Source organism: Perognathus longimembris, chromosome 1, assembly GCF_023159225.1.
Source record: "Perognathus longimembris pacificus isolate PPM17 chromosome 1, ASM2315922v1, whole genome shotgun sequence".
In the NCBI taxonomy this organism is placed as follows: Eukaryota; Metazoa; Chordata; class Mammalia; order Rodentia; family Heteromyidae; genus Perognathus; species Perognathus longimembris.
This window is the reverse complement of record NC_063161.1, coordinates 29,508,449-29,536,055: the sequence shown is the minus strand read 5'-3', so window position 1 is coordinate 29,536,055 and position 27,607 is coordinate 29,508,449. Positions and strand designations below refer to the sequence as shown.

The window sequence follows — 27,607 nt, the reverse complement described above, 5'->3', positions numbered from 1 at the left end:
AAGGATAGAATCCGACTTACAGTCTTATAAGTATATAATATAATCTACAAAATTCACATGGGTCAACATTTCAAGTCAAAAATTTACTTTCTCTACAGACCTTTCTCCTAGATAAAAACATGGAAATTTCATATAAGCCATTATATTTTTCCAAAATAGTAACATATGAAGTGACAAATTTGATCCTCAAAACTTTGTGAAACACCAGAAATAGAATTTTTTGGACGGATAGTTTCCCTAAATCTCAATTTTAGTAGCTGTCTTCAAGGTTTTAGCTTAGTAGTAGAGTAAGAAAATAATTCTATTCCCAACTTCTTGATTGTTGGCTCAAATAAACTGATAGTTATAAAACTGCAGGCCATTACCTGTGTTGGGTAAATGTATTACATTAAAAACATTAAAGAATATGGTTAAGAGAAAATACAGACAAATTGCTCAGCCCAGTGTTTATCTGATACACACAAAATGCTGAATGTTAGCAGTTCTCAATACTACAAATATCAATGTTTGTTAAATTGAGAGTAGATGAGCTACATTGTAATTTACCTGTATCTGACAAGCAGAAAAAGGTGAGGTGAAAATGTGAGAATATTAACGAGTGAATCACAAGGATGGATACCAGAGTATCAATTATCTCTGTTTGATAAGATTGGTAAAGATAAAAAATAAAGATAATATATTTGATTCTTATGCTAAGGTTAGGTTTTTGTGCTAAAAATATACTACTTTCCTAAGAAAAAGCATGTATTTTTCAAGTATGATTGTGTAATAAATATAAATATTTTGATTAAGTATATTCTGTTGTCTTCATATCAACCATTAAGAGGATTAATCTAATTTCTGCATAATTATCAAAATTCAACAGGTTCTATAAAATCATATAGTAATATAAATAATAGATAATAACAATCTATTAAATTTAGAATATAAGTGATTCTGTATTTTTACTAATTACTAATTGTAGCTTTTTTTTCTTCCTTTTTTGAGATAACCATTTTGCTATGTAGGAGAGGTATGGTCTTGAGTTCTATAATACAGATCAGGCTGTCCTTCTGATACAATCTTCTGAAGGCAAGGATTATAGGTATTTACCATAATACCCAACTTGCCATATCAATTTAAAAAAATACCCATAAAACTTAATTTTAAAACGTGCCAGAATCGTAAGATAGCATTTTCAAGATATAATTTACTAAATGATAGAAAAGGAAAACTATTTTCAAAATGGAATAGAAAAAAGTTTTCAATTTACCTGTTTCTAATTATTATTCTCTGACCTTGATATCATGGATACCAAGATAAATTTTTTTTGACTAAGCCTCTGCTAATTGAGTCACTGATGAACTGAACTGCAGAACTACGGACATTCTACAGGCACTTTTCCTTTTTTTGTGTGTGCTGGTCCTGGGGCTTGAGCTTAGAGCCTGGGCATTGTCCCTGAGCTTTTTTCTTTCTATTGAGCTATGCATGATCTTTGTATCTCTTCCAAGAATGGAAGTAGCTGGGTGCCAGTGGTTCACACCTGTAATCCTAGCTAGCTACCCAGATTCAGAGCCAGTCTAGGAAGGAGAGTTTGTAAGATTTTTATTTTCAATTAATCACAAAAAAGCTAGATGCACAGCTGTGGCTCAAATGGTAGAGTACTAGCCTTGAGTACATAAACCCAGTCCCTGAGTTTAATCCCTAGGCCTAGAGTGCATGCACACATGCCCACCGGCATGCGCGCACACACACACACGCACAACTGGAAGTACTGAAAATTTTGAGAATTCAAGTAAATGTACATGATTAAAATGTTTTAATAAATATAAATACATCTATAGAAAATAAAGACGTATTAAATCACTATATAACACATAATCTCATTACACATAATTTAAACAATTCTTTAAAATACAGAAATACAACACAGGAAATCCTAGGGCCACTTCATATCTAGAGACAAATTAGAATACTTAAAACTGTCATCCATAAAATCAGAAAAAACACACTACTGCTTATAGAAAAATTTAATAAAATAAAATACTTACCCTTTTTTCCATTTCTAATAGTGACCTATCTGCAAATCTTTCTTGTCTCTGCAATACAGTATGAAATTTAAAAAAGGGATATAAGTGCAATGAAGACAGGGAACATAGCTTTCTTTAACGGGTATTAAAAGAAACCAAACAATCAACATTCAGCTGGTATAATAGATAAAGTGAGATAATAGACCGACTTGAAGAAGAAAAGAGGTAACGATGGATTCTGAAATGATCAGAATCAAAACTGGCCAAATTTCTGGGAATGAATTTATCAAATGACATATCTTTCAAAAGCAAATTTGCTAAATGACAAGTGTTACTTGTCAATTTTAACAAACGTTTTTTGTTACTACCAAGCACAAAACACATGATGAAAACAAGTTTCACTGTTAGTTAAGCACAATTTCACTGTTTGATGTGATAATTGTGTTTCATGATCAAACTTAGGGCTTCATGGAATACTAAACAGCATTTTTACTATTATAAAGATATACCTATGATCCTAACATAGTAATTTAAAAATATTTCTTTTATATAATCATTTTTCTGCTTTAATCACATTTTAATATCTTCAGAATCTGAAGCCAAGTTTATTATTAATTTAAGTGCTAGTCCTGGGGCTTCAGCACTCTTTGTGAGCTTTTGTGTTCAAGACTAGTGCTCTACCACTTGAGCTATAGCTCCACTTCTGGCTTTTTAATGATTAAGTGGAGATAAGAGTCTCAAGGACTTTCTTGCACAGGCTGAGTTTGAACCATGAGCCTAGTCCTCGATGTAAGCCACCTGAGTAGTTAAGTTTTACAGATATGAGGTATTGGCACCTGGCTTCTAAGATAATTTTTGATACTTTTTTTTCAAAATGGCTTCATTTCAAATTTTAAGATGTAAAATTTAAGAAAGGTCAGGCACGGTAGAATACACTTGTAACTCCAGCTACGTAAGATATGGAAACAAGGAAGATCATAGTTTGAAGCCAGCATGGGAAAAGTCAGATATACCCCACTAGAAAAACCAAACTAAAAGCAAAAGGAGTAGGGGCACGGATCAAGTGGTAGAACATGGTATTTCAGCAATTATAAAAATGGGTGAAGATAAAGGATTGGTTGTTCCAAGATGGAATTAAGACACAACTCAGAAGACATACATAAAACTGATCAACAAACAGGAGAGTGTGGATATGTTTTGAGATCACTTGTATACCGTTAAACTTATTTCAAAGTATTTTATTGTCACCTTATGTAAATACATCTTACCCTGTTCAAACTAGCTCATCATGAGCAGATTGTGAACCTGAGCTCTACCAATTTGAGCAGAGGAGCAGGGTCTGCTGGGTTAGGAATAAACAGGCAACAGCCTACCTGCTTGTTTGCCAGATTGTTGGCTGATGGCACACCCTGAAGAAGTAAATTTTGCCTTGCTGAGACAAAAAAAATGGGCACAAAAAATATGTAGTACCATTGACAGAATTGAGTATGTAATTTTAGATTCTGCTTCCAAGTTGGAAGGAACTATGCTTATGTTAGGAACTATGCTTATGGTAGGAAGTACCATGTTGAAATTAAATAAAACTTTTATATATTTTTTAATTACAGGATTCCTTAGAGCCTTTAACATATAAATAGATCCTGTAAAACTTCCAAGATTTAAATTATGTAGCAATGCCAAGATTCTTTTATCACAAAGCTCTGTTTTGTAATTTTAAAGGATGAGATGTACCTATTACTATTTCCCAGACATAGTGTTCTAAGGGAAAAGACCCTGAGAAACAATTCCTAGATCTTAAGTACAAGATGGTGAGTTTTCTTGGTTATTTCAATTTTGTTATCTAAAAGTGTCTTCTCTTGGCATTCCTTAGGAAGAAATTCTAAAGAGTTAAAATTATCTTCTTCCAGCACTACACTTCACCAAACATTTTTTACCTGAATAAGAGGAAATATTTATGACACAAAAATTGGGATAAAGAAATTCTGACTGGCAGGAATAGCTCAAAGGTACAAGGGCCAGGGTTCAACTCTCTGCACAACACAAGAAAATTATGACTCTAAGGCGATCCTCCATAAATGCTTGCCTTGGTCCAACTAGTATGATGGAAGTAAAAATTTAGATACCACATGTATCACAATATATGTATCACAAATTTAAAAAACAACTGATATTTAACTATAATATCATACTTCTATATAATTAACTTGAAAAAAAAGTTGACAAAGTTATCCATAAACTGTATGGTATTGATTCGCTTTTATTATTTTTAATTTTACTAATAAGCTACTATCAATAAACAAGTTTGTGTTATTACAGAAAATTTCAATGTGATATTTTAGGTATAATGAAATACAATTACTATCTTGAAAGTAACAGAAAAGTACAAACCTGGGTGGCCTTTTCCAACTGCAATTTAAGATCTGTTAGTTCCATATTTGTATCATGTAGTTGTGCCTTTAACTTTTCATTTTCAGCTAGAATTTGTTCATAAAGCTATAAAAATTAGGAGAAAAGAATAAATTATTTTTTTGCCCTCTTATTTTTAAGAAGTTATTTTAATGATTAAAATAGACTAATGTAGTATATATGCCAAAAAGGATACATTAAAATATTTAATTCTTTGTGGTTGTAAATGTAGTTAGCTATAAAAAATGAATTCATCGGGGCTGGGAATATGGCCTAGTGACAAGAGTGCTTGCCTCCTATACATGAAGCCCTGGGTTCAATTCCCAGGCACCACATATATAGAAAATGGTTAGAAGTGGTGCTGTGGTTCAAGTGGCAGAGTGCTAGCCTTGAGCAAAAAGAAGCCAGGGGCAGTGCTCAGGCCCTGAGTCCAAGGCCCAGGACTGGCAAAAAAAAAGTGAATTCATCATGTACAAATTTTATGAAATAATTCCGGTATTTAAAATGTAAGACGTTGAACAAAATTCTGACTTTCTAAATTCTAAAAAAAATTTAGTGATGTGACTTTAAACAGGGATTACATATCTACACAGCAAATGTAGCTGAGAAATCAGTCATCTTTATTTTGTAGTCTGTCAGCTTTTCTATTACTCTAAATAGAGTTACATTTATTATTTTACTTGTATTACATATGGCAATAAAAGGCAGATAAAGTATTTCCTGGTGTAGTTCAAATCCAGGATAAAAATCTAAGACATTTTCTTCCTTAACAATTTGAATCTACAGAATTTTTCCCACTCCAACTTATACTACTTTCATGATTATTCTGGCTATAATCTCATCTCACATAGACTGCACTAACAGAACTATTTTCCCATTCTCCAAATCTGTCTTTCTACACAAGAAACAAATACCTTTAAAAGTAAAAATCCCAGGGGCTGGAAATGTGGCCTAGTGGTAGAGTGCTTGCCTAGCATGCATGAAGCGCTGGATTCGATTCGTCAGCACCACATATATAGAAAAAGCTCTAAGTGGCACTGTGGCTCAAGTGGTAGAGAGATAGCCTTGAGCAAAGAAGCCAGGGACAGTGCTCAGGCCCTGAGTCTAAGCCCCAGGACTGGCAAAAAAAAAAAAGAAAGAAAGAAAAAAAAGAAAATCCCACAATTGTCATAAGCCAACTGTTGTCATCCTCTAAAAATTAATAACCTTTGAATGGCGTTCTGAGGTTTATGCAGTCCACTCAATCTAGAACATAATCCTCTATCATTTCTACCAATTAGCAAATAACTGATCTTTCTGTTCTTGGTTGAAACCTTACTTCCTTAGGAAGTGCATTAATCTGTCCTATTACTTTTTGTTGTTGTTGGTGGTGGGACCACCACCTGGGCGCTGTCCCTGAGCTTTTTTGCTCAAGGTTAGCTAGCAATCTACCACTCTGAGCCTCAGTGCCACTTCGTTTTGAGTGGTTAACTGGAGACTAGAGTCTCACACCAACGTTTCTGTCCATGCTTTGAACTGTGATCCTCAAAACGCAGCCTCCTGAGTAGCTGGAATTAAAGGCATGCGCCATCAGCACTCAGCTGTACAGTCTTTATAAAACTGTTCCCCTACTTCAGGATAACTGTCTGAACTTTAGGAGGGATTTTTTTTTTTTTTTTTTTTTTTTTGCCAGTCCTGGGCCTTGGACTCAGGGCCTGAGCACTGTCCCTGGCTTCTTTTTGCTCAAGGCTAGCTACTCTGCCAACTTGAGTCACAGCGCCACTTCTGGCCATTTTCTATATGTGTGGTGCTGGGGAGTCGAACCCAGGGCTTCATGTATAAGAGGCAAGTGCTCTTGCCACTAGGCTATATCCCCAGCCCCCCGTGTCTGAACTTTAATTCAAACAACTGTTGAATATACAGGAAAATGTACAAATACCACAAATTTCATCAGGCATCATCTAAACTCATGTGAATAATAACAACCAGAATATTGTATTGTTGAGTTTCTAAGAATTATTTCTTATTTACAAATTTCATCCAAGTAGCACCAGAACTACCATAAGTTTTTCAGTACCTAGGACTACATTATCTTTACAAACTATACTCTCTGTCTGCTTCCTAGTACCAAATAGAGAAGCCATATATGGCGGCTCAGTACTTGGGATGCTAAGCAGGAGGATTCCAAGTGAAGTCTTAGCCAGTCTGGGCTATATAGCAAAGTCTTGTCAATATGTGTATGTGCATATATTACACACCTCTACCTACTGAATGCCCCTTTCCAGCTCAATCATAGTAATAACCCAAGAGAACAATAAAACAGAGTCTTAGATACTTTTCCCTTTAGAAGATAATGCATACATAATCTATGTGCAAATGCTTTACAAATGCTAAAAAATGTTATTTCAACATACTGATTTTATTGTAAGTTTTCAGAATAAGATTAAAATATAAATATCTCAACACAAAAGGAGCTTATTTTTAATGAAATATAACCAAACCACCCAAGTACCTTTTTAAAGTCAGTTGAGTCATCCTTTTCTAGCCTGCTACTATAAGGTTTTCTGTCTTCTAAGTAACTATATGATCCAGAGCGACCCAGTAAGGAATCATACCGATCACTAGATGATGTGGAACTGGTTTCATATCTTTAAGAGATGAGTTCAGATGACAAACTTTATTACAGGCTTTCACAAATTACATTAACATACATATTAGTATATAGTGACTTGCCATTCTAAAATAGAAAATGATAGTTTCTTGCTATTGAATCAACTTTTGTGATACATTTTTATTAAAATATTTTTGTATTAACTTTTTTCTTTTATCATAGAAAAAATTTTAAAATTCCCATCTAAAAGCCAATCCTGATTTTATAGTATAAGAAGTTATTTCAACAGATTTAAACTGTATTTTCTCACATTTCATCACCTCTGAAATCAGAATAGTTTTTATAATTGGTAATGTATTAAAATTTCAATGGTAACACTTTTCCTTTTATGGAGGTAAAAAATGATGCTTTAAAATTAGTAACATCTTAGATTTGATGAAAATACAGCTCAACCTAAGTGACAGGTAATGGGTTTTCCTAAACAGCAATAATGAATCTTATTAATTGAATTGTTATTTGGTTCTTCTGTTATCTTTTCTACAGTTCAATTCAACAGAATTATTAGTCATATTTTTTTCTTGTTATACTTTAACAATTATGGGCAAGAGCAATTGATCATGATTAGATTCAAGGGTAGAGTGATTTGGAGCTGGATGATACTTAAAAATATTTTCACCCATTTTTTTCTTATCTCTAAAGCAAGGCTAAGGGAGAAGTTGCTGAACACCTAAATTTCTGGCCACCTGTGGATTTCATCAGTTCCTGATATCAATGAGACAATATTGAAGTAAGTTAGGAAACTTGAGAAAATTTAAGAAGAGGTATCATTCTTGGAGAGTTAAGAAAACTTCTTATTCTTTCATAGAGCTTTATACGGCCAATCAACTAAAAATACAGACGTTAACAAAAAAAACTAAAAACTGTAACTAGTTCATCTAAATTTTTATACATCCTTATTACCCATCTAGTTCCAATTCTAAAATTGTACTGACTACAAATAGTAACATACTTTCAGTAAAAAGAAAAAAAGAAAAAAAAAACAGTAAAAAGCGAGTTAAACATACCTAGAAACAGAATCCGTCTAGGAAGAAAAAGAAACCACAGGTTTATTAAAATTTCATTAAATCATTAGCCTAAAATAAACTTAGTGCAATAACTTTCACAATATTAAACTTGTGCATTCATTATGTTTGCTTTTGTTTTCAGAGAATAGTTGGAGGATATAATCACTGATAGTTCTTACATGCACAGAACTCTACAATCAAATTTAGAATCATGTTTTATAGTTCCTATAAAAACCAACATACAGAACTTCTTTTTTTTTTTTTTTGGGCCAGTCATGGGGCTTGGACTCAGGGCCTGAGCACTGTCCCTGGCTTCTTTTTGCTCAAGGCTAGCACTCTGCCACTTGAGCCACAGTGCCACTTCTGGCCATTTTCTGTATATGTGGTGCTGGGGAATCGAACCCAGGGCCTCATGTATATGAGGCAGGCACTCTTGCCACTAGGCCATATCCCCAGCCCCCAGAACTTCTTAAAGAAAAAAAAGTGAATGATTAAGAAACATATCCATTACTTATTATGCTCATTCGGCAGGAAAAAGTGACATATTTATACTATGTAAACATATTATATTGCCAACTATATATGTTTAATTGTCAGTTTCTCTTATTTTAGTGGATTTTTGTGTTGTGTCATACTTGGTTCAAGTTTTGTTTGTGTGTGTTTATTCTGGGGCTTGAGCTCAGATCTGAGCACTGACCCTGAGCTCTTTTTGCATAAGGTTAATTTCCAGCTCCAGCTCTACTTCAGGCTTTTTGATAGTTAACTGGAGATAAGAGCCTAATTCTTGTCCCTGAGCCTCTTTGTGATCAAGGCTAGTGCTCTACCACTTGAGACACAGAGCCACTTCCAGTTTTTGAGTGTTCAATTGGAGATAAGAGTCTCATGGGGACTTTCCTGCTGGGGCTGGCTTCAAACCATGATCCTTAGATCCCAGTCTGCTGAGTAGTGAGGATTACAGGCGTGAGCCACTGGTGCTCAGCTCCTTAAAGTGTTTTATCTTTCTGAATGGCCAAAGTGGAAATAATTGAGAAGAGGGCAACTTAAAAAAAAAAGGAAGACAGACAAAACTTTCATATAACTTTGCCATCTACAGATGTAAAATCTGAGACCATAAATCACAATAAACTACCCTCACTAGAATATATTACTGGATGAGTTGACAAATGTTGCAAATCAGTAAAACTATCTCTGCAACTGAGATCCAGAATATTCCATCATGTCTAAGACATTCATAGCATCCCTATTCAATTCTTCCTTCCCTGACTTCCAGGTAACTACTGATAGGGCATGTCCAGCAGGTAAGTATGGTGTCCAATAACTGTTTTGTGTGAATAAATACAATTAGAAAGCAATCTTTATAAAAAGTACAAGTACTACTCAATGTAAAAAGTCATGCTATTTACCTGAGTTTCTTTTTTATTGGACCCCTCTTCTGTATCTGATTGTTGTTCTTGTTCATTTTCATCACTCTGAAACAGATTGCCGGTTTATTTTAAGAAAACAGAGAAAGATTCCAAATAGTTCTAACTTAAGTGACACTTGAGGAAAATATATCAAGAAATACAGCAAAATAAAATCTGACTTTTTTTTTTTTTAACTGCAGTGCTAGAGATGGATCCTGGCATGTGCTAGGCAAGTGTTCTTTGATTATGCTGCAATCCCCACCCAAGAAAAGCTGATTTTTAAATTGTTTTTCTTTCCCTATTGTATTTAGAAAAAAAATCTATTTTGTTGGTATGGCACAAACTGAAATAGGTAGTAGTGTACACAGTGAAGAAAATCTACCTAAGGTCTAGAAAACATATTTACATTGAGAATGAGGAAACTGGTGTTTTTAACAAGATAAAGAGAAGAAATTCCACTTTATAATACTGTATATACTTCAAAAGTCAAAATAAGTACTTATCTATCCACTCAAAGTAGTAAAAATAGAACTAAATTCATTATTTTATGTTTAAAGTTAAGCGAGTTGCTAAGTTAAGCAAGCCTAATGTAACAGTCATATATGCTTAGTGGAATTCCTTCTAGAAATCTCTTGGAAGTTTGAGTATAGAACAGAAAAACAAAGTCATACTAGCCTAAAAATCTACAATCTAGCCTATGTGAATATTCTACTTGATGATTTAAAAAATCTCAACCAGTCATAAAGGGATAGAAGAGGGAAATTTACAAACATATTGAGTCTAGGTTTACCACAGAAATATTACAGGTTGCAAACCAGACAAAGTTAGTTCACCTGTGACTTAAGAAAAATTATTAAAAACTTTTTTAGGGCTGGGATGTAGCTCAGTGGCAAAGCACTTGCCTAGCAAGTGCAACGTCCTGGGTTCGATCCCCAGTACCAAAAAAGAAAACACACACACAAAAAACTTTTTTAGCTCTAATTACCACATCAATCAAGTGAGGATATCACCTTTATGTAACCATCCCAAAGATTACAAAGAATTTTTGAACAAGCTATCATTCTGGTACCCAATAAAAATGTTAAGTGAAGTAAAAAAGAGAGCAAGAGACACTGACAGTGCTACTGTTGTATTAATTCCATGCCTTGATATATTTTTATGTATTACAGTTTCATAGGAGAATACAGTAGTAACTAGAAAGAAAAATGAGAGGCTGTGTTCCTAAAAAATAGTTACCCAGAACTTATTCTTGTTATATTGTCGGCTACAGGTTTAAATATGATGTGACAAAAGGGGGGGAAAGTCCTGTTCTTTGACAGCAAATTAAAACCAAATCAGTGCTAGCTAATGTGGACCTGAGGTAGGGTTCTTATAAATCTGTTTAAGTGCTTTCATCCAGAAAGTGGGCTTGTGAGCGGAAAAAAAATGGCCTGAATAATATTGGATTAAAAAAAACAGAAATACTACATACAGCTTACCTACGAAATTCCTAACACAACTTAATACTTGGGGGAGAGGGGCTGAGATTGGAAAAATGCAACTTGACACCAGCCCCTGTAAAAGTTTGAGAGATCCTCTCCTTAACCCAGAGCTAGGCTCAGTGTTGTATACCAGTGTTGTTTATTCAAAGCTACAGGGGGAGCTGATATTAGGAGGATTGTGACATCAGGCAAGCCTTGGCATGAATCTCATAAATTTATCTCCATGGAGGGAGTTGGATAGTATGGTGCACGTCTGTAATCCCAGTGATGATGGACCAAGGTTCACATCTAGATGGGTGAGACCATATCCTAATAAAAAGGAAACTCAACACTGAAAAAATATGGCCGAAGATGTGGCTCAGCAGTATCACACTAATTTAGCAAGTGAGAGATACTGAGTTCAAACCCCAAGTACTTAAAAACAAAATAGAGCTATGAAGCATACAGTTGTACTCATTAGCTCTTCCAAAACAGGTATAATGAAATGTTAGAAGCATTAGAAACTAAGATACTAATTGGTTTTCAAAATAAAGATGATAAAGACTGAGAGAGTATAGGGACTTTGTATTGCTATTTTTACACTTATAAACTACGTTTCTACTATATGTTATACTTCAAAAGAAAGTTTCCAGGCTGAGGATATAACTTGTACAGCACCTGTCTAGAACCCTGGATTCAGTCCTTAGTTTGCAATAAAAATGAGTAAAAAAGAAAGGAAAGGTCTGTTCTTTAAACATGGGGTAAAACAATCAAGAGGCTACAAAAAAGAGTAATTATGTTTGATGACCTATAGTTATGTGCATGTTGAAACAGCATACATTTTTACATCAACAGTGCTTTTCTAAATAAACAAGCCATGTCAGACTCAGACACACAATTAGAGATGGGGGGATACTAACTTTTATAGGGTTGCTGCAATTTGTTAAGTAAAGCACTACTTCTACTTATAATTCCTAGAGATGGAAATAGTTCTGTTATGTAGAACTTGTAATTGTATTTGTGAAAAATAAGATTAAAAATGAGATTTGTGAAAATTAGATAAAGGAGCAATTTAGCCATTTAAAAATAATCAAAAAAGTTACTTTGAGCAGCAGCTATTAAAATTTTTATTCCAGGCTGGGAATATGGCCTAGTGGTGATTCTACCACATACATAGAAAAGGCCAGAAGTGATGCTGTGGCTCAAGTTGGGAGAGTGCTAGCCTTAAGCAAAAAGAAGTCAGGGACAGTGCTCAGGCCCTGACAAGCCCCAGGACTGGCAAAAAATTAAAAAAAAAATTTTTTTTAAAAATACAATTTTTATCCCCAAAACTGGGAAAGGACCCTGCTCTTAAATAATAGAATATAAATACTTAATTATTTTTATAAAAATTCCTAAGTTAGTCTCAGAAGCCACAGCAATGAGTTAAAGAATATACAATTTCAGACATATAAGAAATTATTAGTTTGTATTTGGGGAAACATTATGAACACTATCGCATAGTGCTAAGAGTATCTCACATCTTGTGTCCAAAAGGAAACGCCGGTAGATCTTCTTTTCTCTCTTGGTCGACGACGTTCTCGGATTGATTTAGGTTGTGATTTATCTTCACCTTCTTTCTCCTCTTCTTTTTTTTCTCCCTCTATTAAAGATTACAATAGTGAGCAATTTATCTTGAAAGTGCTCTGAAAATACATGTCAAAATAATTCCAGATCAGCTTACTTTGTGAAGCCTCCCAAACGTATCCAATCAGTTTTGTTTTGTTTTTAAATCTTTTTGGTGCTCCTGGTACACTTGGTATAAATGTGCAACTCTAACTTCTGGTAAGATACATTCCTAATGATCATGAAAATAATTATCTTCATTTTCCTAGTGTCTAAAATAACTTCTCAAATGATAGTAACATTTGCTGAGTGATAACTAATAGAATTCGTTAAGAAGAATTGGACTCTAGCTATAGGACACATACAGATTATCAGTTTCCGCTTCTACTATTGCCAGTGCTTATATAGTAGTAGTACAATATTCACTTTACTTCTATTAGGGTCAAAATTAAGGGTCACACTCTTTTGAAAAATACATTTGTCTTTTATTAAAAATAAATGAACATATGATGTTGAATAATACTAAAAATATAAAAAATATTAGAAGATTTGTTTCCTCCCTGCAAAGTTTCAAGCTTGTATAATACAAAATATCAAGGCTTCCGAATATATAGAGAATATATGGAACATGAATGATTTAACACTTACAAACTTAAATGTATTTAATCTCTACTAAATTAAAATAAAAATGATTTAAGTATATATAGTACTGAGAATGGTTAAAGCTAGTTTTCATATTAGGTTAGATCAAATACGTATTCTGGAAATCCAAGTAATATAAATGGGTAAAATGGGAAAATAGACCAGGAGGACATAAGAGTGATGGTAGGCGTGAGTTTTATAATGCTTAGATTCAGCCAACTGTTAACGTGAGCATTTACAGTCTTAGTGTTACAATTCTTTTTTTCTTTCTTTTCTAGGCATGAGAAGCTTGTGCATGCTAAACAAATGCCTTACCACTGAGTTACATGCTCAGCACTTAACTGTTCAAGAAAAACAAAAAATCCAAACTTTTTTTTTTGTGGTACTGGGTTTTGAACACAGGGCTTGTGTTCACTTGAAATGTGCTCTCTATATCTCCAGCCCTTTTATTTTATTTATGATTTTTCATATGGTCTCCAATTTTTCCCTGGGCAGGCCTGGACAATGATTCTATTTATGCTTCCATTGTAGCTAGGATAATAGGCAGTTACCACCATACCCAGCTTTTCTGGATGAGATGGGAGATCTAATATTTTTTGTGAGCTCCTTCCAATTTTTCCGCCACCGGGATTACAGACATGAGTAACAGCCCCTCAAACCAAAGTTTTATGAAGAAGTAATTCTAGGTCTACATGTGGCATAAAATTTTTAGACATCATACATAGTGGTTTAATGACTGAAATATTTTAATAACAAAAACATTTCTATCTGGAAATTGAAAAAAACATAATTTTATGACATCCTACACAATTACTGGTATTATTATGCTTAATATTAGAATGTGCTTGAAAATATAAAATGTCTAAAATTAAGAATAATTTTATTTAGTGTGATAATAAGTAAGAATTATACTTTTATTAGGAAGTTTATATTAAATAAGAAAGTAATGGTGAGCATTAATGTGCAAAAACTAAGAAAAAAAATCTACTGGGGCTGGGAATATGGCCTAGTGGCAAGAGTGCTTGCCTCGTATACATGAAGTCCTAGGTTTGATTCCCAAGCACTACATATATAGAAAACGGCCAGAAGTATCACTGTGGCTCAAGTGGCAGAGTGCTAGCTAGCCTTGAGCAAAGAGTAATCTAGGGACAGTGCTCAGGCCCTGAGTCCAAGTCCCAGGACTGGCAAAAAAAAAAAAAAAATCTACTTTTTAAGAAAGCTTGAAAATTTTGTTTTAGCAAAGATGTCAAATGTGATTTTAGGTTAAAACAGTCTCTCACATACATACAAAACCACCGAAAATACAGTCTACATTAAATAGGCAAGAAATAAATTAAAGCACTTAAAAAGTGCTACCATTAATAACAGTTTCCTACCAGTTCCAGTACATTCACTTCATAGGTGGACATGAAGACTTTTGTAAGGTATTAATTTATAAAGATATTTGTATCAACTCCAGACCCAGTGTTTGCTGTATTTGTTTTCTACTTTGCACATGGGGCATGTCTGCATTCTTTCTGTTCAGGCTGAGTAAATCACAGTTTAAGATGATGTTCCTTTTCAGAATAGGAAAATCCAATTTAAAATGTTACTTAAAGAAAACAATGTTTAAAAAAAATGGATATTCTTACCTCTTTCATTTTCTTTTGTTAATCCTCGGGAGTAGGCAGACGTTATACCTACAAGACTATTTGGCCTGTTAAGTTGACTTGAAGCATACAGTGAACTGCTTAAGGAAGAAAGTGAAGAAGATGAAGTGGTTGAACTTGAAGTTGATACAGGTCTGTAACGTGGATAAGTCTGTGAAACATTAAAATTTAAACCTATTTGAAATAGTAAACACAATAGAAAGTATAGAATACTTACAAAATTCATTTGAAATGACAAAGTAATTTTCCAATTCCAACTTCCAGCTAAAATTTTTCCACATTTTATATATGTTTTGTTAGTATGTATATTTAGGATCATATATAAATGGTTCATCCCAGTTGATACAGTTCATTAGGTATATTATTACCTCATCATATGTTCTGGAATATTTCTGTTTATATTCATCCTCTCTAGATGTTTCTGACTCCTTCTTTTCTTCTTGTTTCTCTTTATCTTGTTTTTCTTTCTCCTCTTTTTCTTTTTCTTCATTTTCTTGCTCTCTGGTTCTGGTAGAACGACTTCTTCCTATTGTTTTTTCAGCTTCCTGAAGATCAGTCAATGTCACTCCCTACACAGAAAATGGGATAAATTTTAAGAACAAAGTTTGTTTACCAAAATTTTATAATAGACATATCTGAATGACTTAAAAAGTCAAAGATGCATATTTAGAATTGGTTTAAAAATTGAAATTTTGAACAGCAAATGACACTCATCTTTAAAAGAAAAAGTCACACTATATGAACACATAAATGTTTCTAGTTCAGATGAGGAAGAACCAATATATTAATAGTTTATATATGTATTTGTTTTAAATTAAATAAGTTAAAGTTTAATGAAGATTTAAGTAAGTACACTGTTTTTAAAGGTGAGACCAAGAATATAAATGGTACAAAAATGAAAAAAGTTAAGACAACAATTCACTTTGAAAGGAGCTTTACACTGTGAAACTGCTCAAGGTAAAAACACAAAGGAATATAAGCAGAATGACAAGGAGAAAGTAAGAAGATAATAATTACCCTGAGACTTTATTTTCTTTTATTCCTCATTAGCTGTTTCATATACCTAAAGAGGCCTGCCTATTCTCTACCACCCTTACCTTTAAGTATTCACAGAACTATAGTAATTATTAAATATCATATATGATTAATTTATCATAGCACTTATCAAATATACTTTATCAGATAAAAAATTAGGAATAATTGTCTAAAAAGCAAAACAACAATATTCTCAAATACTCAAAGAGATACAAAGGTATATTGTTAAACAGATATACTAACAGTGTAACCATATTGACATATACTGATATTTTTTAAGAGCAAAGTGAATAAGATTTGTACATATTAAATATATGCAAATATTTGTATGCTTTATATGTGTTATACACATAAAATATACCTGTGTTGATCGTCTAGACTGTCTTGCTTGTCTAGATCTTGCTTTTCTTTGGGATTCAGACTCTTCATCCCTAACAGGAGTGAGGTATGATCTATGGTAATAAGTTAAAAAAATTATTTGGAGATACGTCTGTGAATGCAAATACATACCAATGTTTATGAATAAAATGTCAAGTTATGTTTAATGAGTCGAGTTATGTTTATGTTTTAAGAAAAAGAATCTTCAAAAAATGGTTGTAGTCAATCTGAAATTGAAATTAAGTAATAAAATTGGATAATTTCTTTTTAGATTGGAACAGATTATACATATAACATGTGTATTCTTAAAGTATTCCTAACTACAAAGCTTACTTTTTTTTACTGGTTTTGAGGCTTGAACTTTGGGCTTGGTTGCTGTCCCTGAGCATTTTTTATTCATGGCTAGCACTCTGCTCTTGATACACAGTGCCACTTCTGGCTTTTTCTGTGATTTAATTGGACAAGAATCTCACACTTTCTTGCCAAGTCTGGCTTCAAACTGTGATAGTCAAGATCTTAGCCTTCCGAGCAACTAGGATTACAGGCATGAGCCATGGGTGCCCAGCTCGCACAGCTTAATTTTCAGGATACTTAGGGAAAAGTGTAGAGAATTGAAAATTAAAAATTTTAGCTCTGTTGATGGATGTAGAACCACTAAGCAGAAGACTAATTCAAAAGAATAGAACAGGGTAAACTTTTTTGGTTTGATTTTAATGGAAGAAGCTTCCTTACCTCTTGTCCCTAACACTATCCAAAAAAAAAGTGATAATCTAACTTTAGTTAATAAACAATTCTTTCAATGTTAATTACTAGCTTTGACATTTTAGTAAAAATGTTCCGTTTAGTCCTATTCCATTCCTTCTGTGGTTATCAACCTCTACTGTTTATTTTTGGCAGCCCTGTGGCTTGAACTGAGGACCTGGGCACTGTCCCTGGCTTCTTTTTGCTCAGGGCTAGCACTGTGCCACTTGAGCCACAGTGCTACTTCTGTTTTTTTCTGTATATATGGTGCTGAGGAATCAAACCTAGAGCTTCATGTCTACAAAGCGAGCACTCTACCACTAGGCCACATACTCAGTCCTCTACTCTTTATTTATGAAATTTAAAAAAAGAAAAAAGGAGCTGGACCCAGTAGCTCACATCTCTTAATTTTAACTGCTCAGAAGGCTGAGATCCAGAAAATTGTGGTCTAAAGCCAGTTGGACTAGAAAGTCCTTGAGATTCCACCTCTAAAATAACCAGTAAAATGCTGGGCTGTAGGTATGTCTGATGTGGTTGAGCACCAGTGGAGCAAGTGAGCCAAGCAAGTACAGGGCCCTGAGTACAAACCTGGGTATAGGCCAAAAATACAAAGAAAAAAGAAGTGCAGAAAGAAAGGAATACCAGGTACTAGTGGCTCTTGCATGTAACCCTAGCTATTGAAAGAGGCTGAGATCTGGAGGATTGAGGTTCAAAGCCAGCTGGGGCAGCCGAGTTCTCAAGATTTGAAATTTCATCTCTAAAATAATCAGCAAAAATCTGGGCTTAGAGCATGGCTCAAGTACAGTGCCAGCCAAGCAAGCAAGCCAACAAGTGCAAGAAAGTTTGAATTCTGGTACTCATAACATAAAAGAAGACAGGTATCAAATTCCTCTCTAAATCTTTTGTTCACCAGCATACAGATTCCAAATTCCTTATCATTACTCATAGCTCCCTTTCACGTTTCCTATTAATTTTAAGATGATATGTGGTTCACTGACTAGACTGTCAATATCTTTGTTCAGTGCAACAGCATAGCAGTAAGCTGCACACCGAGCTTTCTTGCCATTGTGTGTGTACTAATAACAGGTATCATATTCCTGTTCAGACTTTGAACCAAAAAACAAATTCAGAAGAATATCTGCCCATAGACATGGAAAGATCAGACAGACCTCTCGAACATAGCAGCTCACATTTCCCTGAGAATATTTATAGAAATAGAGTCGTTTTTTTGTGTGTGGAGCTAAGTAAGTTTATTTTCTGCCACCTGCCCCTCTCTACAACCCCCTCCCCACCCCCAAGCAACTGTGTAGTCACTTTTCTTTTTTCAAATGCTAATTTTTAAAAAGGTTCTTTTACTCTGCTCTTTAACAGGACCCTATATATACAGGCCTAACAAATTTCTGAATTTCTTGTGGACTTTAATACTAGATCTTCTATTTATTTCCTGTGTGTCCTTTTAAAACTCCAAATTCAACAGCATATCTTCAAACTCCTTAGAACCACAGTTTTTTGCAGAATTCTTTTAAGCAATCTTTTTCATTTTATATACACAGGCACTCATATTTCTTTCCCTCCACACTTGATTTGATGACTCATTATATTACCAATACTAACTTCTCTTTTACCTTCTCCTTCTTTATCTCTCTTGGCCTCAATTCTATCTCCATACACTGAATAGGTGGGATTATAGGCACACACCACTATATTTCCAGTCCTCAAACAACTCTTGCCTAATAAATTTTGACATGAAGATAATTCTAATTTGACAGGCCAAGGCACAGTAGGGAAAAGGGTGTAGTTCAGTGGTAGAGACTCTGCTTTTGATCTCCAACTAATAAAAATGAACAGCAGTAACAACAAATGAAAAAGAAACCAAAAAAAGGATAAAGGTAGATAAATTTTACTTAAACAAAAGGATCTCCCCCGCCCCATTTTCTTTCATAGTTCTGCCTTCAAACCCAGGGCCTTGCACATGCTAAGAGTCTACCAGTGAGTTCTACACCTACATCTTTACCGCTAAAATTTTTAATGAACTTTTAAAAAACAACAGGAGCAGGTTAACATTCATCAAACACCAAAATAATGGCAGAAAACAATGATAAGAATTTTATCATGTGGCATCTATTTCCCCATTTTTACATCTGCATCACAATTTCAAACAAAACAAAAAATTGCCAAGAACACAATAATTTGGCTTGTTGCCTTTAAACAATAATACTAAACCTTCCAGAGGTGGGCTACCAAGCCTAAATACACATAATTGCTAGTTATATTAATTTGCCTACTTCGCAGCTGATATATAGAGTACTACATTTATTAGCCTGCTGAAGAGATGGTTATCGACTTCAAACATTAAAAAAATATAAAAAACAGAAATGAAACAAAAGAAACAAACTCCACTTTCACCACTGGGCACACGTATCATTATTTTAGAGCCTTTACACACCTGCGTCTCTCCCTGACCTCCGATGTGGAGGAGACAGTGCCAGCAGTAGTTGTAGTCAGGGTTGTGGTAGAAGCTGCAGCATTTACAACAGTTGGAGCAACAGGAATGGTCACTGCCGTAGGAACACTGTCCTTTTCTTTTTCAGTACTATCCTCAGCCCACAAACGATTTGAGGTACTATAGCATCATAAGCAGCAACACAAAAAAGAGAAAAGGAAAACAGCTAAACAATGAAAGCACTTTCTAGCACTGTGTGACAACAGGGATGGATTTTTTAAAAACACAAGGAAAGACATTGTTCAAATATCAATCAAAAAAGCTCATCCAGAGCTCTTGGCAAAAGAAGGTAACATGTTAAGCAGTATAATTAGGAGCTTAATTTTTATCCTAAACATGCATAACTGCTTATTTTTGGAACAAATTTTGGTTTGCAAATAGCTTTAACAGAGTAAATAAGAAAAAAATCCAGAGCCCCACAAACTTCTAAACAAAGATGCATGCACGTACATAAGCACACAGTAGACTGGACACAAAATCTATCACTCACCTGCTTTGTGTGCCTGCTGAGGAAAAACCCGTTGTAATCTTTGTAGTAGTGCTTGTGCTGGAAAGTAGGCTTTTCTGAAGCCCAGCTGCAGAGGTAACTGTTGGTGCTGATGTGGTGCTTGGAACACTAGAACTAATCAAATCTTCTTGTCTTCTACCAAAGGAGCAACTAAAGGAAAGAATCGCAACTATATAGGATGTGTTTGCAAATATATTTGATATTTAATGTCTTACACATCACACAAACTCACAAGAGGAGGAAACATCTTAAAAAATGATTTTTCTATATACAGCTACCAGCACCAAGAGTTCCATCTATAACTTGCTATAACCTGCTAGAATTTAGATAATTTCACTTATTGGGTATTACATCGTTTTATATTTCCTTCCAACCCTTTCAAAAAATGCAAAGATGATGTGATTTCACATATCACATTTCTGGGGTATTTGGGGTCATATGGTCATGTCAGTCTAGACCTAACCAAAAATCCGTTGAGGGCTGGGAATATAGCCCAGTGGTAAAGTGCTCGCCTCGTATACATGAAGCCCTGGGTCCAATTCCTCAGCACCACATATATAGAAAAAGCCAGAAGTGGCGTTGTGGATCAAGTGGTAGAGTGTGAGCCTTGAGCAAAAGAGTTCAGGGATAGTGCCCAGGCCCTGAGTCCAATCCCCACAACTGACCAAAAAAAAATAAAAAAAATTAAAAAAAAATAGGGCTGGGAATATGGCCTAGTGGTAAAGTGCTTGCCTCATATACATGAAGCTCTACTCTGGGTTCAATTCCTCAGCACCACATATGTAGAAAAAAAGCTGGAAGTGGTACTGTGGCTCAAGACATAGAGTGCTAGCCTTGAGCAAAAAGAAGCCAGGAACAGTGCTCAGGCCCTGAGTCCACGCCCCAGGACTGGAGACAAAAACAAAACAAAAACAAAAATCCTTTGATTCTGTTCTATGCAGGCAAAGTAAAACACCTGACATTTTGGGGAAAATGTTTTGTTTTGTTTTTTTTTTGGCCAGTCCTGGGCCTTGGACTCAGGGGCTGAGCACTGTCCCTGGCTTCTTCTTGCTCAAGGCTAGCACTCTGCCACTTGAGCCACAGCGCCACTTCTGGCCATTTTCTGTATATGTGGTGCTGGGGAATCGAACCCAGGGCTTCATGTATATGAGGCAAGCACTCTTGCCACTAGGCCATATCCCCAGCCTGGGGAAAATGTTTTTACACTGAGTCAAATACCTAGGAGTGAACTATGCCTATATGACACTCTTACCCTTTCTTCTTTTCCTCAGTTACTTTTTGTAGGGGATTAAATTACAAAGGTTTTGCCCCCACTCTAATATGATAATATCAACATCACAAATGAGGGCATTTTTGATAGCTCTGATGTGTAGAAGTAGAAACTTTCCACACCAGCAGTTATGGTTAGTTGCTCCACTGATTTACACAAGAATTTCTTTAAATGTGTATGATATAAAAGGTATTTCAAAATACAAGTTTAAATAATATAACAGAAAAGCATGCTAGAGCACATCACCACCATCTTTACTTATTAGGTCTTTACATCAAGTTTTACTTAAAGAACATAATTACTTCATGTTAAGTTGGGGACTCCAAAAACTAACTACCCAGTTATTTTAAATCAATACGTACATACCAATTAAGAACTGTATTATTTATTACCTTTTATGGTAAGTGGATCCTTCATTAATTGAGCTATTTTTTTTAAGATCATCTTCCCATTTTCTTCTTGTATAAGAACTACTTGTTCGCAAACTTGAAGATTCTCTGTGAAAAGAACATCTTCAGATTCTGGTACATAATTTAAAAATAGGATTAAAAAGGGTGCACAAAGCTGGACATCAGTGGCTCATGCCTGTAATCCTAGCTATTCAAAGAGGCTGAGATCTGAGGACTACGGTTCAAATCCAGTCTTTGGAAGGAAAGTCCAGGAGACTCTTACCTTTAATAAAGTACTCAGAAAAAGCTAGAAATGGTGTTGTGGCTCAATGGTAGAGTGCTAGCCTTGAGCACAAGAGGCTCAAGGCACCCAGGGCTTGTGTTCAAGCCCTAGGAACGGCCAAAAAAAAAAAGGTGTACACTAGTAAATATGTGAAGTAAAAATTTGAATCTCCCTTGGAAAAATACTTCCATTTTATCAAAAACTGAAAGTAATTGTAGTTTTAAGATTGTCCCTGAATATAGGGAAAAATTAAGGTCTTTACAAAAATGTTACTTATGATCATACAATGTTGCGATCCACAGCATGTCTAAAGCATGATGTCCCGTAGCACCGGGAGATACAAATACTTTATCTAGAAAAGACAGTCTTTGGTATAGCATATACCAACAAAAATAATGATTATTAAAAGTATTAAAAATACATAAAACTGTACCTCCTCAGGATCATGTATTTGGTATTCTATCAGGAATAGTACCTCTTTACAAAATCCATACCCTATATAATTATAATGCTCATATATTATCCCCAATTTTTGATAATAAGAACAAATGAATTAAAGAAGCACATCATAATGAGTTCACCTGTTTTCTTTCTCTTCAATATCAGATGTACTGGCTAATCGCCTTGGTATTGTAGGAGCAACATATGCAAGCCGTGTTCCTTTACTATCTTTCTCCTACATAACAGAAAATCAATCAATAAATAATTTTGTGGGTTGTGGGTTGATTATCAACTATGGTGGAAAGGTTATTTTACAATGCATAATCACATGGCCGTCTTAATTTGCTTTCTAATATTCCCACAGTTCTTAGCTTAATCTTGAAAATTATATAAATCAGACATTACATACACATACACTAAAGAGTAGTCTGTCAAAGCTATTTTTTTTAATTCACTGTAGTTTAAAGTTAGAAAATGATTCACTATAAAAAAAGAAAAAAAATTCTTTCATATTTTAATGACATTTTCTTCTCTTATTTTTCCTTTTGAGAGACTAGAGTTTGAGTTCAGGACCAAACTTGCTAGGCAAGCACTGTGCCACTGAGCCATACCTCCAGTCCTCCAAATGATTTTTTTTAAAGACTACTGTAACATTAAACTAGTATACTGCCAAAAATTAAAATATTCATTTGTTTTGGTGAAGTAAGGTCTTTAATATGGTTGATTGAGCTGGGTGCTGGTGGCTCATGCCTGGGATCCTAGCTACTTAGGAGACTGAGATCTTAGTATCATGGCTCAAAGCCAGTTTAGGCAGAAAAGTCCCTGTGAGACTCCAATTAACTGCTCAAAAACTGGAAATGGCACTGTGGCTCAAAGCAGTAGAATAGTAGCCTCGAGCAGAAGAGTTCAGGGACAGTGCTCAGGCTCTGAGTTCAAGTAGTTACAGAAACTATTAACAATCTTTCAGTCTGTAAAATACACTGAAATATTAGAAAATTATTCAAATTAAATTTATATAAATATGGTTTAGAGTGTTAACAGTGAGACTGATAGATCGTTGGTAAAATATCATAAAATTCTTAAAAAACAATAAGAAAATTATTTTGCACAAAATATTAAAATTATTAACTGATGAGAAATTCTAACTCAGAATTTCTGATATAGGGAAATACTCAGAATGAAACCTAATGCTAATAGTGTGACAAATGATCAAAAAGTAGAAAATTATATATGCTTAAAGTTTAAGATCACATAGTAAAGAATACAGACTCTAGCCATATAAAATAGCACTTGAATAAACTGTAGTATGCCAATGTAGTGCACTATTAATACTGCCTCTCAGAATATAATTAAAACTACTCACTATAACACATAGCTGCAATGTAGCAAATCAAAAGCTGGTAAAGAAAGTACAGGTACTGGGAGAATATAACCTATGAGCATTCACAGTCTAAAAAAGAAAATGTGTTTTTAAACATTAGAAAACTTATTGACTACTAATAAAATAAGCTTACTTGTTAGTGTATTCTATAATAAGGAGGAGGATAAAAGATTTTAATTGAGAGTATTCTTAAAATTAATGTTCTGATCAATCATGTCTGATCTTCTCAGTACTTAAGTATTTGTCTCAGGTAGTACTGTATATTCTGTATTATGAATATCAGGTGAATTTACTTGACATAGGACATAAGGACATAGACACCTCCAGAAAATACACTAGGTTTGACACTGTTGGAGGTTTTACAAAAACCAGACTGTGAAATAAATTACCTTTTCTTTATTATCCAAAGAGGAAGAAAGTCTAGGACTTGAAGCTGAACGTATAACTCCTGCAGTATCTTTTTCTTTCTGAGCTTCTTTTGCTGCTGTGATTTCAGCAAGTGCACCATAACTGCCAGTCTTCCTAAGTCCTAATCTCCAAGATGCAGGTGACTCATCTTTTCTTTCTTCTTCTTTGGGAGAAACTTTCGTAGTTGCAGTAGAGGTGGGAAACTGTTGTAATTGTTTTAAATAAAGGGGGAAAATTAATTATCAAAACTGACTATTTCTTAATTTTGAAAAGGTAACTTTTACAAATAAAATCTAAAACTGTAGTTAATTTCAGGAGAATTGTTTTTACTAGGTATGTTAATGTCTTAGTCAAAAATATAAAGATCAAAAACTGAAAAGGTAACAGACTGCCTTTCTAGAGGTTAGATTTAAGAAAACACACTACACACATTATCACACAGGAAAATTATGGAGACAGAAAACAGATATAAGCACGCAGTAAGGACTTAAAGTCATGCATCTTTGGAACCAATGTTTATATTAAACTTGTTATGTTGTAACCTAATATACGTTCTTGCACATAGAGATGCCTCACCATAGATTTTTCGCCCTTACTGGGCACCAGCACAATGCCAGTTTTGCGCAAGCCCTGCCTCCATGATGCAGGATTTACTGATTCCACCACAGGCATGAAAGGAGCAATGAAATCAAACTAAAGCCAATTGAAATAAGACAGGTAAGGAGTTACAGACTGAAAGCATGAACACAGAAAAGGGAAGAGCATAAAATACTGTTTTTGTTGTCCATTTAAAAAAAAGTTTTGTAGTAAGTTAATGTGCTCTAACTGAATAATGACCTACTCTTTGAAAGCTAATTGGGGCAAGTTTTAGTTTTAGCCTGAGGCAATCAGAACCAACCTAACAAACTTTTGAAACTAGTTAACAGAATAGACAATAATGTTGCATATGTATGAACAAATTATGGCATTTGGATTTTGTTTTTATTCTGAAATGCCAACAGTCTTAAAAATGTACCACCTGTTATCTTTAAATAGTTTACTTTGTCAATTTCACCTCTAGAATTTCAAAGTTCAACCATATCAAATAGTTAATTATAGATAGGTAACTATAGCAAATATCTAGTTGCTGTAAACAAAGACTATTGATAACCTTCAAAATTTTTGTTTTGTATTTGTTGTTATGGTTTGCTAAAATTAGTAGGCTTATCAACTTTAGTTATAGCTTGTATGATCCTAGAGAAGTAATTCATGAATAAAGCTACTGTATCTTCAGTAATTTGTCTCATTAGGTTCTATGTGTTTTCAAATGTACAATCAAATATTTCACGGTGACATTACAAAGCCACAGGGGGTTCTATCCAATATCTTATTGTGAGAATCTAGTTTAACCTCCCATTTTTGGGAGGTTTTTTCTTACTAGCCATGGCTGGCCTAAAACTCATGATCCTCCTGCTTCAACCTCCCAAATGCTGCAATTACAGGAGTGTGCCACCATGATTGACGATTCATTTAGCTAAGTAGCACAGTAGGGGGCACAAAAACCTATTGAAACACTAGTGTGGTTCCACTGACAAACAAATGCCGAGACCTCTGTAATATTCTATGGAAAATGACAGGTGCATAAACAATTGTTTACTGACCTGAGTTTAATGGGCTAGACTGTATTTTGGGTTTTGCAGATTATGGATAATATATAAATGAATGAAAGTAGCTATATTCCAGTAAAAAAAAAGGGGGGGGGCAATTTGAATCACAAAATAGTCTTTTGATTTTTTTTTCTCAATCATTTAGCAATGTTAGAATCATTTTTAGCTTGTGGGCCATACAAAAACAGGTAGTGAATCAGCTTTAGCCTACCAGCCACAGTTTGTAAAACCCTACCCAGTATCTTTCTGCTCTCCCAATCAGAAATGGTTTTCTATGCTAAAACAGAAAAAAGGAATAATACTTATTTTACTGTTAAAATAGAAAGACATGTAACTAATATTTACTAGAGTCTGGCCCTAAGGTTATATGCTTGAAATGAGTTATCTTATTTAACCCTACAACTATCCAATGGATACTATTATTAGCTTAAGAGCTGTCAAAATTGAGGTGGTATTAGCAATTCTGAAATAGGCATTTGTTGCACTGTAACAGCTGACATTCTCTGCCTAAAATGAATTTGGATATAAGTACTGGTTCAGTGTTTAGAGCAAATTTCAATTTTACTTGGTACATAAATAAACCTTTCTGCAATGTTTAACAATACCTTCTACTTGAAACTTTTGTTTTCTAAAAAGGACACTATGTTTTGACTTTCCTACTCTTCTGACTACTCCATTTTTAAGGTTTCTATTACTTCTTACTAACAATTTCCCTCTTTCTACCTCTGTAGCACTCCTTGAGGTGGTTCTCTGATATCCCACCTTTTCTTTCTACTTTCTTCTAAGAGGGTTGGGATAAGGGTCTTCTTTCCTCAGGCTAAATATTAATTTTATTTAGCCTATTTTCAAATTTTTTATTCTCCAATTATCTAACTTTAAAATTTCTAGTCCTGAGTATCTATTTGTCAGCAAGAAGGATTATTTAAAAATATAACTAGCACTTAAAAGTCAATATGTATAAAATCAAATACTTGTATTTCCTGAGCATATATGTTTGAGGAAACGAAAAGTAAATACAAGAAGGTATTTGACAATAGTAGGACAACTGTTTAGCTAAGTGATAAAAACAGCTAGTTTCTTGCCCAGATAAAAAAAACTATAGGCAAGAAGTTTCTGAAAACTTGTGATCAATCCTATGCTTTTAACAGCCAATAAATAAAAAGAATGAAAGATGGAGGAATAAATTTACTTTTCACTGAAGTACATAAAAGTTCTAAATGTAAATTAAACTTCAGGCCAACTGAAGTTTGGTGGTATTAGTTACAACATAATAATAGTCTTCAAAATTATACATACAAATTCTCTCTCGATTATTTCATATTAAAGTATATACAATTATGACTTAATGATCACAGGTTCTAACTGAATTCAAAAAGGCCTCAGTTCTGGAATACAGAAGAAAAGAGTTTATTAAAATTTAGTATTCAATGCACCAGTTAAATCTACTAAGTTCTACTGCTAAGAATTTATGTTACTCCTTTTCCTTGGAAGAAGTATAGAGGAGGATTTAGTCTAATAGTATACTGTTTCAATTTTTTCCTACTGTATGTATTTTGTAATTTATGGACCTTGAGAGCTTGTTTGGAGGTTCTAGCAGCTAATTGTATACCCTTGACCCAGGAAAGGTCTGCCTCTATTAGGGATGGTGGTCCTCTTGGACAGAACACACAGCTTTGGGAGGGGCACACATGGAAGGGTGAGGGAGGCAACCAGATCAGCCAAATCAAATCTGGCGATCAATGGGGTGACAGAAGTCACAGCTAGACCACCCTCACATCCAGTACTTTGTAATTTAC

The 27,607-nt window shown here is 34.4% G+C and overlaps 1 protein-coding gene across 3 annotated transcripts in view; it reads right to left on the bottom strand.

The window, feature by feature from the left end:
* The window catches only part of Ppp1r12a (protein phosphatase 1 regulatory subunit 12A), a 102,254-nt gene that overhangs the window by 3,282 nt on the left and 71,365 nt on the right, over positions 1 to 27,607 (bottom strand). For 2 of the 3 annotated variants that reach the window (XM_048359054.1, XM_048359046.1), the window contains exons 10-23: positions 24,147 to 24,368; positions 22,517 to 22,611; positions 21,656 to 21,760; positions 19,976 to 20,143; positions 19,429 to 19,605; positions 16,225 to 16,315; positions 15,197 to 15,397; positions 14,811 to 14,979; positions 12,453 to 12,574; positions 9,473 to 9,538; positions 8,070 to 8,086; positions 6,907 to 7,042; positions 4,398 to 4,502; positions 2,031 to 2,078 (exon numbers count right to left, since the gene is read on the bottom strand). In XM_048359054.1, the coding sequence (XP_048215011.1) occupies positions 2,031 to 2,078; positions 4,398 to 4,502; positions 6,907 to 7,042; positions 8,070 to 8,086; positions 9,473 to 9,538; positions 12,453 to 12,574; positions 14,811 to 14,979; positions 15,197 to 15,397; positions 16,225 to 16,315; positions 19,429 to 19,605; positions 19,976 to 20,143; positions 21,656 to 21,760; positions 22,517 to 22,611; positions 24,147 to 24,368 (1,722 nt within the window). The remainder of the gene's footprint in view (positions 1 to 2,030; positions 2,079 to 4,397; positions 4,503 to 6,906; positions 7,043 to 8,069; positions 8,087 to 9,472; positions 9,539 to 12,452; positions 12,575 to 14,810; positions 14,980 to 15,196; positions 15,398 to 16,224; positions 16,316 to 19,428; positions 19,606 to 19,975; positions 20,144 to 21,655; positions 21,761 to 22,516; positions 22,612 to 24,146; positions 24,369 to 27,607) is intronic. The other variant, XM_048359061.1, reaches the window with a different exon arrangement.